The sequence below is a fragment of the Suncus etruscus genome, chromosome 18 (assembly GCF_024139225.1).
Source record: "Suncus etruscus isolate mSunEtr1 chromosome 18, mSunEtr1.pri.cur, whole genome shotgun sequence".
Classification (NCBI taxonomy): Eukaryota; Metazoa; Chordata; class Mammalia; order Eulipotyphla; family Soricidae; genus Suncus; species Suncus etruscus.
The window spans coordinates 21470805-21483986 of NC_064865.1; the positions used below are offsets into that span (position 1 = coordinate 21470805).

The 13182-nt window shown below is 40.7% G+C and overlaps 1 protein-coding gene across 2 annotated transcripts in view; it reads right to left on the bottom strand.

Annotated features, from left to right (window-relative positions):
* Positions 1-13182, bottom strand: part of SCAF8 (SR-related CTD associated factor 8) — a 127730-nt gene that overhangs the window by 63746 nt on the left and 50802 nt on the right. Inside the window, exons 17-19 of one of the 2 annotated variants that reach the window (XM_049765322.1) lie at positions 11875-11943; positions 9603-9821; positions 6663-8137 (exon numbers count right to left, since the gene is read on the bottom strand). In XM_049765322.1, coding sequence (XP_049621279.1) covers positions 6693-8137; positions 9603-9821; positions 11875-11943 — 1733 coding nt within the window. In that variant the 3' untranslated portion in view covers positions 6663-6692. Of the gene's footprint in view, positions 1-6021; positions 8138-9602; positions 9822-11874; positions 11944-13182 lie in introns of those variants that run through there. The other variant, XM_049765321.1, reaches the window with a different exon arrangement.

The following is a 13182-nucleotide window of genomic DNA, read 5'->3' on the forward strand; positions in this document are numbered from 1 at the left end:
CCCCATGCCTGCCAGGAGCTATTTCTGAGCAGAGAGCCAGGAGTAACCCCTGAGCAACGCTGGGTGTGCCCCAAAAACCAAAAAAAAAAAAAAAAAAAAAAAAAAAAAAAAATTAGTGCAACACAATCCTGCCTATTAAAACAGGGAGCTACTAAGAAAAGTAGGCTTACACCATGGGTTTTGGGCCACACCCGGCGGTGCTCAGGGTTACTCCTGGCTGTCTGCTCAGAAATAGCTCCTGGCAGGCATGGGGGACACCAGGATTCGAACCAACCACCTTTGGTCCTGGATCGGCTGCTTGCAAGGCAAACGCAGCTGTGCTATCTCTCCTGGCCCCACCATGGTTTAATCTTAAAATAAAACAAACTGCAGCCTTAATCACCATCCAGGATTATGAATGAAAGGCACTGGTTTAGCTAGACACAAAAGGACAGGCCCCTGTGCTCCTGTGACAATGAAAACACAGCTAAGCTCAGAGCCTGACCGCTACATTACCACAGGACCTGCTTGAGAGGCTCCAACCTGTGAGTTTGTAGAAAGAAGAAATAGAGTTCTCCCAGAACCTCCTGTCTGAAAGCTCTGCTCTAGATGGTGCGACACAGTAATTTCTGATTCCAACAGAGCTGGGTCTCGTCTTCATCTGGGTATTTCTGAGCTGCAAGATGCTGGGAATTACTTAAATCTGTGCTCAAGATGTATGGGGAGAGAGGCACGAAAATAAGCACATCCTACTAAGACTGTCACCTAGACTGTATGATACACATAAAACTAACCCAGTTCCTATCGCATAATACACGTTTTCCCCTCCAAAAAAGCTGAAAGGGCTTCACTCCTCTCTCTTCCTTCCTCCTTCCCTAATCCCTTCCCCAAGAGGGGAGGCTAAAATACTGAGATGAGTTTGGAAAATAAAACAAGCTGAGGAGACTGAGGGGAGGCTGGGGGACAGAGAGCATGATGGAGAGCTACATGGCAGTCATAGCTCTACAAAGATTACATATTCTCAGGTAACTTTCATTACATTCCAACCCAAGTCCCAAGATCATCTGAGCAGGCTACTGAGCCTGAGCACAGACACTCGCAGTTTCCAGCTCTACAGGGAAGTGAAGCGCCTGCTGTTTCTTAGAGTCCAGGGCAAATCAACTGCATAGCACTTGTTACTTGTAGCCTTCATAGAATAAGGCAGAAAATTAAGTGTACTCAGACGAGATAGGGATATCCAGAAGAGGAAAGACTTAAGGGAAGAAAATAACAAAGTTCAAGTCAAAATAAAGCACTAGAAAGACTTCCCAAAGGGATCCATTATGCAAAAATACTTGACACGATGACAAGTAAATTTTTACAGAACTCTCAAACAAAATTTAAAAACCCTGAATCTAAGACTTCCCACAATACCATCTGAAGTGCTTTTTGTTCTTTCTTGCGATTGCATCATTTTTTGATAAGAGCCTGAGTTTAAAACATCTAATAACAGACTTCTCATTTTTAAAATCCTACAACTGTCACAAACACATTCTTTAGTGAAAATAATTTTGTACCAGTACAATATTTTATTTTATTTTTGGTTTGTGGGTCACACTTGGTGGTGCTCAGGGGTTACTCCTAGCTCTGTGATCATAAATTGGTCCTGGCAAGCTCAGGGGACCATATGGTATACTGGGGATTGAACCAGCTTCATCCTGGGCTGGCCGCGTGCAAAGCAAACACCATACCACTCTGCTATCACTCTGGCCCCCATTACAATATTTTAATTTAGAAAAAATTTTAAAAAGGGGGCCAAAGCAATAGTACAGAGGATAGGGTGATTGCCTTGCATGTGGCCAACTGAAGCTCAATCCCTGACACCACTAGTTATCCCTGAGCAGAGTCAGGAGTATGCCCTGAATATTGCCAAAAACAAAGAAATAAAAATAAAGGGGAGGGAGAGAACCACAGTGGATATTAAAATTTCAATGTATTTAAAGCAGTCCACACCCCCCCACAAAAATAAATAAATAAATAAATAAATAAATAAATAAATAAATAAATAAAAACACCCCCAGGATGACAGGGCACCATGTGTGAATATGTTTCAGTTCAGGATATACTGTTAGTTTCTAAGTGTGGTCTTAGGTACCCTCTTTCCCCCAGCTCCCATCTGCATTCCTATTTAAAAGCATACAGTGCCAAAGAAGTCACCTGGGCCATTATTTTCGTACCTGAAGTTTTTGTTGGCTCTTTTGCTTTAAAATAACTCAGTAAAAAAAAAAAATTAAGTTTTGGGGCCAGAGAGGTGGTGCTAGAGGTAAGGTGTCTGCCTTGCAAGCGTTAGCCTAGGACAGATTGCGGTTCGATCTCCCAGAGTCCCATATGATCCCCACAAGCCAGGGGCAATTTCTGAGCGCATAGCCAGGGATAACCCCTGAGAGTCAAGTGGGTGTGGCCCAAAACAAACAAAAAAATTTAAGTTCTAATTAAAATGTTTGGTGGCCTGGCTCCCCCCCTCCCCATAGTGGCAGTTTAAAAAGAAACTTTATATCAAATCCCAGTATCATCAATTAAGGACCCATTTGGGGTCTGGAGGGACACAGTGCAGGTGGCTAACCTGGGTTCCATCTTTGGCATCTGATATAATGCACTCCCCCCTCCCCCAAGCCCTCGCAGGAGTAATCCCTGAGCAGAGAGACAGGATTAAATCCTGAGCACAGATGGGCATGGCCCAAAAACAAAAAGCAAGCAAAGACACATTTGTAATTCTCTATACCTGATTAACTGAACAATATCTAATAGCTGTACTTGACCTAATTTATTCTGCATAGACTTGCTTCCCTTTTCCACACTATGTAAGATATTAAAAAAAAAAACATTTTCTTTCTCTAAAAGATTTGAAAGACCTTAAGTCATTCTTATCATAGCACTCAATAAAGTAATCATGAAGGCACATAAAGTATACAACTTAGTTTTTTGGTTTTTGGGGCCACACCCATTTGATGCTCAGGGGTTACTCCTGGCTAAGTGCTCAGATTTTGCCCCTGGCTTGGGAGGACCATATGGGATGCTGGGGGGTCAAACCGTGGTCCTTCCTTGCTAGAGTTTGCTAGGCAGACACCTTACCTCTAGTGCCACCTCACCGGCCCCAATATAAAACTTATTTTTAATTGAATATTAAAATGTTTTATTCATTAAAGATAGTGTGCCAGGCTTTCCCCCTACCTCTCCCTACACTAAAGGGAATGCGTTTTGGGAGGAGGGCGGGCCGTTCTAGCACTGGTTTATGTTGGGACAGTCACTGGGAATTTTTTCTCCTTGGTCTCCTATTGATAGTATTGTATGCATATAGTTTATATATGCATAATATCCATCTTGTATTGTGACCTTGATACTGCCCTACAAAGCTCATTTCTAATCTTTTACTGCCTCAGTCCCAAACTCTTATTTCCCCCCATCTACCCATGTAGGTGCAGCTCATGACATGAAGCCCACCACATAGAGTGATGAGTGCAGTTAGAGAAATAACTACACTGAAAAATATCGTAACAATGTGAATGAATGAGGGAAATAGAAAGCCTGTCTCGAGTACAGGTGTAGGTGGGGTGGGGAGGAGGGAGATCTGGGAAATTGGTGGTGGGAATCTTGCACTGGTAAAGGGGGGTGTTCTTTACATGACTGTTAAAAAAAAGTACAATGAAGAAAAAAGCAAGCATTCTCTAAAATCACTAAATGATAATTAGTGGCTCAGGGACTAAAAAAGGCTCAAGGGACCATATGGGATGCTGAGACTGGAACCATTGTCCTTCTGCATGCAAGGCAAATGCCGTACCTCCATGCTATTTCTCCAGCCCCTTAAGTTTTCAATTTTTTTTAAAATAATTTAATAATATTCCATCTTTCAAAATAATTCGTCCATCCCATAAAACAAACTTTTCTAAGTAAAGTAAGTTTCTACTTATATGACTCATGATATTTAAAAATATGACGAAGTCGGGGCCGGAGAGATAGCACAGCGGCGTTTGCCTTGCAAGCAGCCGACCTAAGATCTAAGGTGGTTGGTTCGAATCCCGGAGTCCTGTATCGTTGCCCGTGCCTGCCAGGAGCGATTTCTGAGCAGAGAGCCAGGAGTAACCCTTGAGCACCGTCGGGTGTGGTCCAAAAAAAAAGACAAAGTCAATGTCTAGTTAACTATAAAGACAAGTAAGGTTTTTCACTAACTCTTTACTAATATTGAAGAATATTTGCAGTGAACTAACCTTTCTATAATGTATCACAAATAAAACCACAATGTGATTAGGTGTCTAATATAGCTAGCTACCTACCGCCTGCAGCATTTCAAACAGTTTTAAGCAAAGGGGTTAGGTTACTCTGGCATATTTCTAATTGCTATTATTCAAGTGTTAACATTATTTAAAAGCCTCAAAAGACAGGGTGAGTCCCAAGTTCAACTTCTCAAGACAATTCTCTCTTTACTGGTTAAAACTGAGGCGATCACAAACATCAATTTTGGAAATTTCTGTATGTGCATGAATAATACCTGTTTATGTAGATATTACACAATAAAATAAAGATAAGGTGAGAGAAGTATACCTAATTTCCCCCAGCTATTTGAATAGTCACATTTCCAAGATGGGTTTCTAGATAGAGCACTAAAATAGGTTAACTTTGACTGCAGAATCTGAAAACCAGTAACACACTTGGACTCCACTCTGCACATGAAGGCCCAGTAATGAAGAAATGCTTGGGATCAAAAAACTGTTTGAGTCCCACACTGAATGATACTTAGCACAAGATAATGTTACCTGATTTGTGTAATGGTAAACACAACTAAAGTAGCTTAATAGAAATGCACGTCAATATGATTTCCTTAAGAACAAGGTTAATATTTTCCAAACATAAAGTTTTGTACCAATCTCATGGCTTTCTGCTATTCTAAGATCTTAAATCAACTGCAATTCATGGATCAAAATGAATCAGCTTAGAAATACAAAACAAATTTCTACTCTAATCCACCTTTCAAAAAATAAAATAAATACTAATATTACACTATCTACTTAGAAGCTTTAGGAAGATTTTATTTTTAGGTAGGAGCCTTAGAGTCCTTACAGTATCTTACCTCGTCAAGAGATAAGCAAAAACCATCTAATTTTAATTACTGAGATGCTCTAACCATTTTTGGAGTCATGACATACACAGATAAATAGAGCAAGTCATGAAGTATTAGAAAAATAGAGGAAATGAAATGACTAGTCAAAGGACTGAGCACTAAACGCAAATCTTCATTAAAAACTAAAATTATAAATGTGTTGTATGTAAAACTCAATGTGAGAAACAAACAATAAATACATAAAAATTTAAAGTTCCAAAAACTTATTTTGAAAAATTAATTCCAGCAAACCAATCTCCCAAATTGTCTGCTATCCAGTTTATCTGGGAAGCTAATTTGAACAGTGTTACTCATACAAAACACTAGTGGATATTTTGTTTTTGAAGTACAATTAATGCTTTTTTAAATCCACCAACACTACTAAGCATTCTGGGGGATAAGGAAATTCGTTCCACACAAATGGCTAGTAAGCACTAGCACTATTGATGCAGCAGAGCAGATAGTGTGTGAAACAAAGCATGTGCAAACATTTCCAAGAAAGTTGGCTCCACACTAAATGTGAATTAAAACAAAAACTGCCGACCTGCCATTGTATTTCTTTATACCATTTCTTATTTAACTTTCATATAAACTGTTACAACTAGGAATCATAAGTAGTCAAATGGATCTAATGTTCTACTAGGATTTCAACTCCTCTGCATATATGTGAAGATAGAGAAGCAAAAGACTCTCCATGACTTGCACAGTAAATATACAGAGATATTATATACATAATGAGATTGCATGATCTGTTTGATTAAAAAAAAATAACAATGCTTTTTCCACTGCAAGGTTCTTCATTACTTAAGAGTGACAGAAAAAATTTTGCAACTAACCACATGCTGCTAATGATCCAGGGTTTTAAGAATTTTTTTATAGGTCAAAAAAATACAATTCCTAGAACACTGTTATCAAACAAGTAAGTTTTATTGGCATCTAAAAACAAAACTCACCCAACAATGAAACGCACTTTAATATTTTTATGTGGTTGTTTTCTTTTCTTTTCTTTTTCTTATATACTCACTGCAGCATGAGGAACAAATCACAAACACTTACTTTGGAGAAACAGAGACCAGAGTGTCGATTTTACAAAATCACTTTTTAAAATCTCTGTATTGTGCTCCTCCATTATCTAGAGCCAGTCATTGAATAAAATATCACAGCTTTGTCTATTACCTTAAATTTCTGCAGCAGCCTAAAGATATGGATAAAACATACCACCTTTTGCTAGTGTGAAATATATCTATTACCATATCCGACCTAATGGTAGTATCTAAAAAAATTCTTTCTTCCATAGGAAGTCTCCCGACAAGCTGTTATTCATTTCCTTGAAGTTAAAAGAATCTGGGGCAACACTTATATTTTGTCAAAAATTTAAAAAAAATTGTTTACCATGTTCATATTAAGAACAATATCTATACAAGTCAGTTGTACAATTATTTTAAGAGAAAGGTGAACATGAACATCAGATTAACTTAATTGTGGCAGACGAAAGTGAACAACTATGGTCCAGTCAGCCAAAAATCTATTACAGAGATGACAACTTTACAAAAGGTATCTTTTACCTACTGAGTGATGATTATGTCCCCTCAGTTTCTGTGCTTTCTACCACTGGTTCACTCTCTATCTCAGCGACTGTGTCACTCTTCTCCTTGTTAAGTTCAGTCGAAGGCGCCAATTTTTCATAGAGTTCAGGATCACTTTGTACAGGTAAAGGTGGCGGCTGCGTATGTCTCTCAGGATTTTCACCATTGACCTGAGGCACCGTGTCACCTTTCCGCTGAGCAGTGGGCCCTTCAAAGAACTCAAACACCCGAGCATGAGGTGGGGGCACCCAGGTGTTTGGGATTCTCTCTCGTCCCAGACGGTTGCCATTGATTTCTCTGCAGAAATCAAAATCTCTGTCATCCCTATCCCTCTGCCTCTCCCAGGGTCTTCTGCGGTCATCGAAATCTCTGTGGACTTCTGGTACAAAGCCTCTATTCCAAGGACCACTTCGAGGATCAAACCGATAGGCTCCCGCTCGAAATCGCCCTCTTTCCTCGTGTAAGCCTTTCGGACCCCCGAACACAGAGATGACTCGATGTTCCCTCTCATCAAAATCTCGGTGGCCCCAGGGTTTCTCGGGATTAAAGCCAAAGTGATCTCTCCGCCCAAGATGGTCGAGGCCGGGTCTAACGAGATTTTCTCGGAGATCCATGGGAGGCCTCCCGAAATGCTCCCTTGCGTCTAGCGGAAGCCTGACGGGACCCTCCCGGGGGTCGACAGGTCGTCCAACCACATCCCTGACGTCCATCGGGGGAGGCCTGAGGCTTTCCCGAGTTTCAATGGGAGGGAACCGATAATCTCGGTCTCCCTCCTGCTGCATGTTTTCATTTCCAACCGGTATCCTTTTATCAGGATTAGGTACACTGTCTATGCTTGGTCTTCCAGGAACGAGGAAAGGTCTTTCAGGCTGACTGAATAAGTCTCCAGGAGGAAAAGGACCCCGGGGCGGTGGGTGAAGAGCTGAATCAAGTACCCCTGGAGGAGGGAGCCCTCTCTGGGGGGGAATTCCAGGCTGAATGAGAGGAAACCTTGGTCCAGGGGCCTGTGGGATTAATCCCGGGCGAATGTCTAAAATCGGCATTACAGGCATCCTCTGGCCAGGAATATTCAAAGGGGGCAGGTTCTGAGGTCCAGCTGGTGGCTGTGTTCCCAAAAGTCCAGGATTTGGAACATTTGGTGGCTGTACTCCTATAAGTCCGGAATTGTTCGGGATATTAGGAGGTAAGACACCCATTAGTCCAGAACTGTTTGACACATTAGGTGGTTGTAATCCCAACATTCCAGAGTTATTTAAAATATTTGGTGGCTGGGCTCCAATAATTGCAGTACTGGAAACATTAGATGGACGAACTCCAAGAATTTCTGAATTACTTGATATAGTTGGTCTTTGGACTCCCATAATTCCAGAATTGCTTGTCACATTTGGTGGTTGTCCTCCTAAAATTGCAGAGCTACTTGAAATATCATTTGGAAGCACTAAAATGAAAAACAGAAAAATAATACACACAAAAAAATCATTCTGGTGCGAAAATATCACACTTCTAAAGACTGTTACTATAATTTCCTGAAGTTTTTTAATCAAAATTTTAATGCCATCATCAAACTGGTAGACATTACAGAAATGTCAAAGCTAAAATTATTAACAAGAAGCAAGATAAAACTTAAATATTAAATCTTAGGAGGGGCTTCTTTACCTTTTACATCCAACAAATTTTTGTCAGAGACTGGACAGGACAATAAGTAGGGTGCTTGCCTTGATTATAGCTAATCCAGGTTCAATCCAAGCAACAGCAGAGCCAGGAGTAAGCCCTGAGCACCATTATCATGGTCCAAAAACAGAAACATTTTTTTCCCCAGGTTTTATATTGGATTCCCTTGATAAATCTTTTGCGGTGTTTGGGCCACACCTGACAGTGCTCAGGGATTACTCCTGGCAGTGCTGGGGAAGTGGGGATTTGTGATGTTAGGAATCAAATCTGGAACAGCCACGTGCAAGGCAAACACACTACCAAATGTTCTATATATCATCTCAGTCTCAAAAGTCTTTATAAAGCAAATCTTTTTCCTTTTTTTGTTTTGTGGGTATACCTGGCTGTGCTCGGGGCTTACTCCTGGTAGGCTCAGGTTTCCAAATGGGCTGCCAGGGATTGAATCCAGGTCACGCATGTGCAAGGCGAATGCACTATCCACAGGACTATCTCTCTAATACTATAAATAATCCTTAATGTGTTATGAATGTCATAAAAATAAAATTATTTGCTTTGCTTTGAAATAACATGTATATTGTCTAGATTTAGTAATACCAGAAAATCTACACCTAATACATCTTCAACCTTAACATTCTAAAAGCATGCATATTTTATCAAATTGTGTTTTAATAATAATAAAGTTAATAGTTATGCACCAAAGACAACATAATCTTAATAAAAGGTGCCAAAATCCATATTACTCTCAATAAAATGTAAAACTTGTTTTTAATAAAAACTCTAGGAGGGAGTGATGCTTTTTGGGGGTCTGTTTTGGTTTGATGACCATACCCAGCTGAGTTGAGGGCTTACTCTGTGGTTAGGAAGCACTCCTGGTAGGGCTGGGGGACCACAACAGGTGATGGGAATTAAACCCAAATCTGTTACGTGTAAGGCAAGGACAGCCTCCCTAACCTCCAAGAAAGTGATGTCAATTTAAACACTGAAATACTGGGCTGGTGTGAGTTCAAAGGCTGGCGAGCATATCTGGAATGTAGAGGCCCTGGGTTTGAGTCCAGGCTCTGCAGGGTGGTCTGATGGCCCGGGCATATCTGGGTCCAGGTGGCTGCCTTTCACCCCTGCCCCTAGTCAATCTCCACATTTTAGTATGATAAGCAATTGCTCTCCGAGTCAACACTAATACGAAAAAGTACTAAAGACTTGACTATATATTCTAAGAAACTGCTGTCTTTTACCTGGTCTGGGGTTGTCACCAGAAGCAAGCTGGTGGTCTAGGAGATGAGGTACTTTTTCTTCAGGCTCTCCTTGTTTAGTTGGAGGATTAAAAACATTTCCAGATGGCAGAGCAGGAGCAGCAAGGCTGCTGGTAACAGAACTGCCTGGTAAGACAAGGCCACCAAATCCAACCTCTTTCACAGTCTCTGGAGTCATGGATAATGGCGGCTGTACTAAAGCTGTTTCAAGAAGGAGAAATACAGTTCAGCTTTCACAGGGTAATCAAAGCATATGCATACTTAACGTATTACAAGGAATAACATTAATTTGTTCAAGTCTTAAATATTGTCTTCCTATCCTATCCCAGTTGTTTTAGTAAGATTAATCTGTTAATAAAATCTGTACAGGAACTAGAGAGGACAGCAGAGGGGATAGGACACTTGCCTTGCACCCAGGTAACCCAACCCAGGATTGGCTCCTAGTACCTCATATGGTTCCCCGAGATCTGCCAGGAGTGATCCCTGAGCACAGAGGCAGGAATAATTCCTGAGCACAGATAGGTGTGACAGAACAAATAAAAGATGACACTATTAATTTTCTTCTGATTCCTCTCTTCATGTATAATTAATCTCTAGCAGTGTGTGTTTCGTTTAATGACATCTCTGGATAAAATAGCAATTTATGTACTAACAGTTGAACAAGTAACAAAAGTCCTCATGAAGAGGCTAACTTGTACTTACAAAGATACCTTTGAAAATCAGGAAAAATACAATTTTTTAGAAATATTGTCATTAAAAAATGACTGCTAGTCAAAGTACTTTCAAAACTCCTCATAACAGGACCAGGGAGATGGGCCTAAGGGATGGAAGGCAGGCTCTGCATCCAGAAGGCCAGGTTAGAGCCCCATACCACATGGTTCTCTTCCTACCTCCCCTCTCCCAACCCCAGAACAGCCTGGAACAAGCCCAAGCCTCAAGTATCAAGTAGCCTTTGAGTACCACCAGATGAGGCACCAAAACAAAAACAACTGGGGACTGAAGTGGGCAACTAAACTAAAATTTTCCAAGGATACTATAAATATGTAAATACAGTTAGTGCAAGAGAAGCCTCAAGGTCTAATAAAATGATTTCCTACTCAATAGGAGAAAATATCTGCATACAATACTTCTGCTAAATGGTTCATATCTAAGATCTATAAAGCACTTACTAGGAATGGCAAATATTAAAAAAAAGAATACAGAAAGAGCCAGAGTTGGCAGGGCTGTGTTGAGAAAGAAGCCTCAACCACGGAGGGGAGAGAGGGGATGATACACCCCTGGTAAAACCTTTAGGAAGCACTACGGAGATTTCTCAAAACAACAACTCCCATATAATACAACATCCATTTCTTGGCATCTATCTCCAAAACACAAAAGCATTAATTCAGAAGGATCTATGCTCATTGTTGTACAAGGTATAATAGCCAAGATAAATAAGGAAACAACCCAAATGCCCACCTACAGATGAACACATCAACAAGCTATGGTAACAAGACACAATGGAATACTGTACAGCTCTAAGAAAGGACAGAGTCATGTAATTCTGCAACATGTATGGAACTAGAGGATATTCTGTTGAGTGAAGTCAGAAGGAAAGGGACAGATATAGAATGATCTCTCTCACATGTGGTACTTAAATACACAGTAATATAGCAACAAAGAGTCACAGGCAACTGAAAGGGAAAACTAATTCACACAATGGGGGAGAGGGGTCAGTATAAATGGTTAAAGCAGACTGATGAATACGTTTGAGAATAAATATCCGCCTAATCACCTGACAACAGTTCCATCATTCACTGCTCTTTAGCAACAGAAGGTAAAATCTTCAGGTGAGAGATAATGAGAACTACAATAGAAAATCCATAAGCATTCTACTTTCATGAATGAAAAGTAGTTTGAAGCAATAGTATAAAGGTAATAGGTAAGGACATTTGCCTTGCACATGACTGGTTTGGATCTCATTCCTGTCACCCTTTGGTCCTCCAGCCTCACCAGGAGTAATCTCTGAGTGCAGAGCCAGGAATGGAGATTTCAGCACTGCTGGGTGTGGCCCAAATTTTAAAATAATAAACTAAAACTGAGGAAATTTGATTGGATATGGACGACCATATAATACCCTTAAGCTTTTAATAACGAAAAGATGCATTTGAAAGCACATTTTCATTTAAAAAAGTTATTAGTCATTAAAAAAAAATCACACAAGTGGGAATTTATCTACTATCATAAATACATTAAATTCAAATAGAAAACTCACATGTTGGAACGACTGGTGGAATAGCAGGTGGTGGAACAATAGGAGGAGGAACTGGGGGTGGCATGAAACCTACATGGAAAAGAGAAAGGAAAAAGAAAAAGGAGAAGAAAATAAAAGTCACTTGCTTTAAAGGCCTCAATGACTACACATGAAATGCTACATCTTTCCCCTTCAGACAGTGGATTAATGCCACGTCCTATATGTGAGTGAATTTTCTATTCTAGAAACTACCTTTTTGCCCACCGAGGGACACCCAAAAACCACAACATAAAAAAGCAATGATATTAACAGCTACCAACTCGGCAGAGATGGGGAGCTGAAGCGGTAACACAGCAGTAAGGTGTTTGCCTTGAATGCAGCCAACACAGGCAGGACCCCAGTTGGAATCCCCGTATCCCATATGATCCTGAGCCTGCCAGGAGTGACTTCTGAGAGCAGAACCAGGAGTAACCCCCGAGGGCAGCCAGGTGTGACCCAAAAACAAAAACAAAAAAATAAACAAAGACAAAAACAGCTGGGCAGAGAAATTCTTTATCCTGAGCATATAACAGCTAAATTTATTAGCCTTATCAATCTCCAGCCCATTCATTTAAGGTTCTAGGATTCTCTGATAATGTAAAACCAAAAATTACTACAAGTCACACAATTCCTTTATATATTAGTACAGTTACTGCCATTGGAGCCCAAGGCTGTATTTTTTATTCTTGTCAATTTTATATACAGCAGCAACTACAAGATACATGACTTTTGGAACCAGAGCAACAGTATATAAGCACTTCTTGGAGCTCCACCCCCCACCCATAGCATTTCTGCACTGGAGAGGTGAGCGCATGTGTGTGCATGCACGCATGTTTATTATTTCAGGCCACACCAACAACAATGTTCAGCAGTTACTCCTGGATCATTTCTGGCAACATGTGGGGACCATGTGTGGTGCTGGAGGAAACTGACTCTGGGTCAGTTGTGAAAGGGTCAAGGCTATTAACTGTTCCGTCTTTTTTTTTTTGATTTTTTGGGCCACACTCGTTTGATGCTCAGGGGTTACTCCTGGCTAAGCACTCAGATATTACCCCTGGCTTGGGGGGACGCCAGGGGATCAAACCGCGGTCCGTTTCTTGGCTAGCGCTCGCAAGGCAGACACCTTACCTCTAGCACCACCTCACCGCCCCTTAACTGTTCCTTCTAACCTTCTACTTCCTTGCATTTCTGTGGCTACCATAAATTGAATTAGAAAAAATTGTTAAGTAGGACCAAAGAGATAGCATGGAGGTAATGTGTTTGCCTTGCATGCAGAAGGTCGGTGGTTCA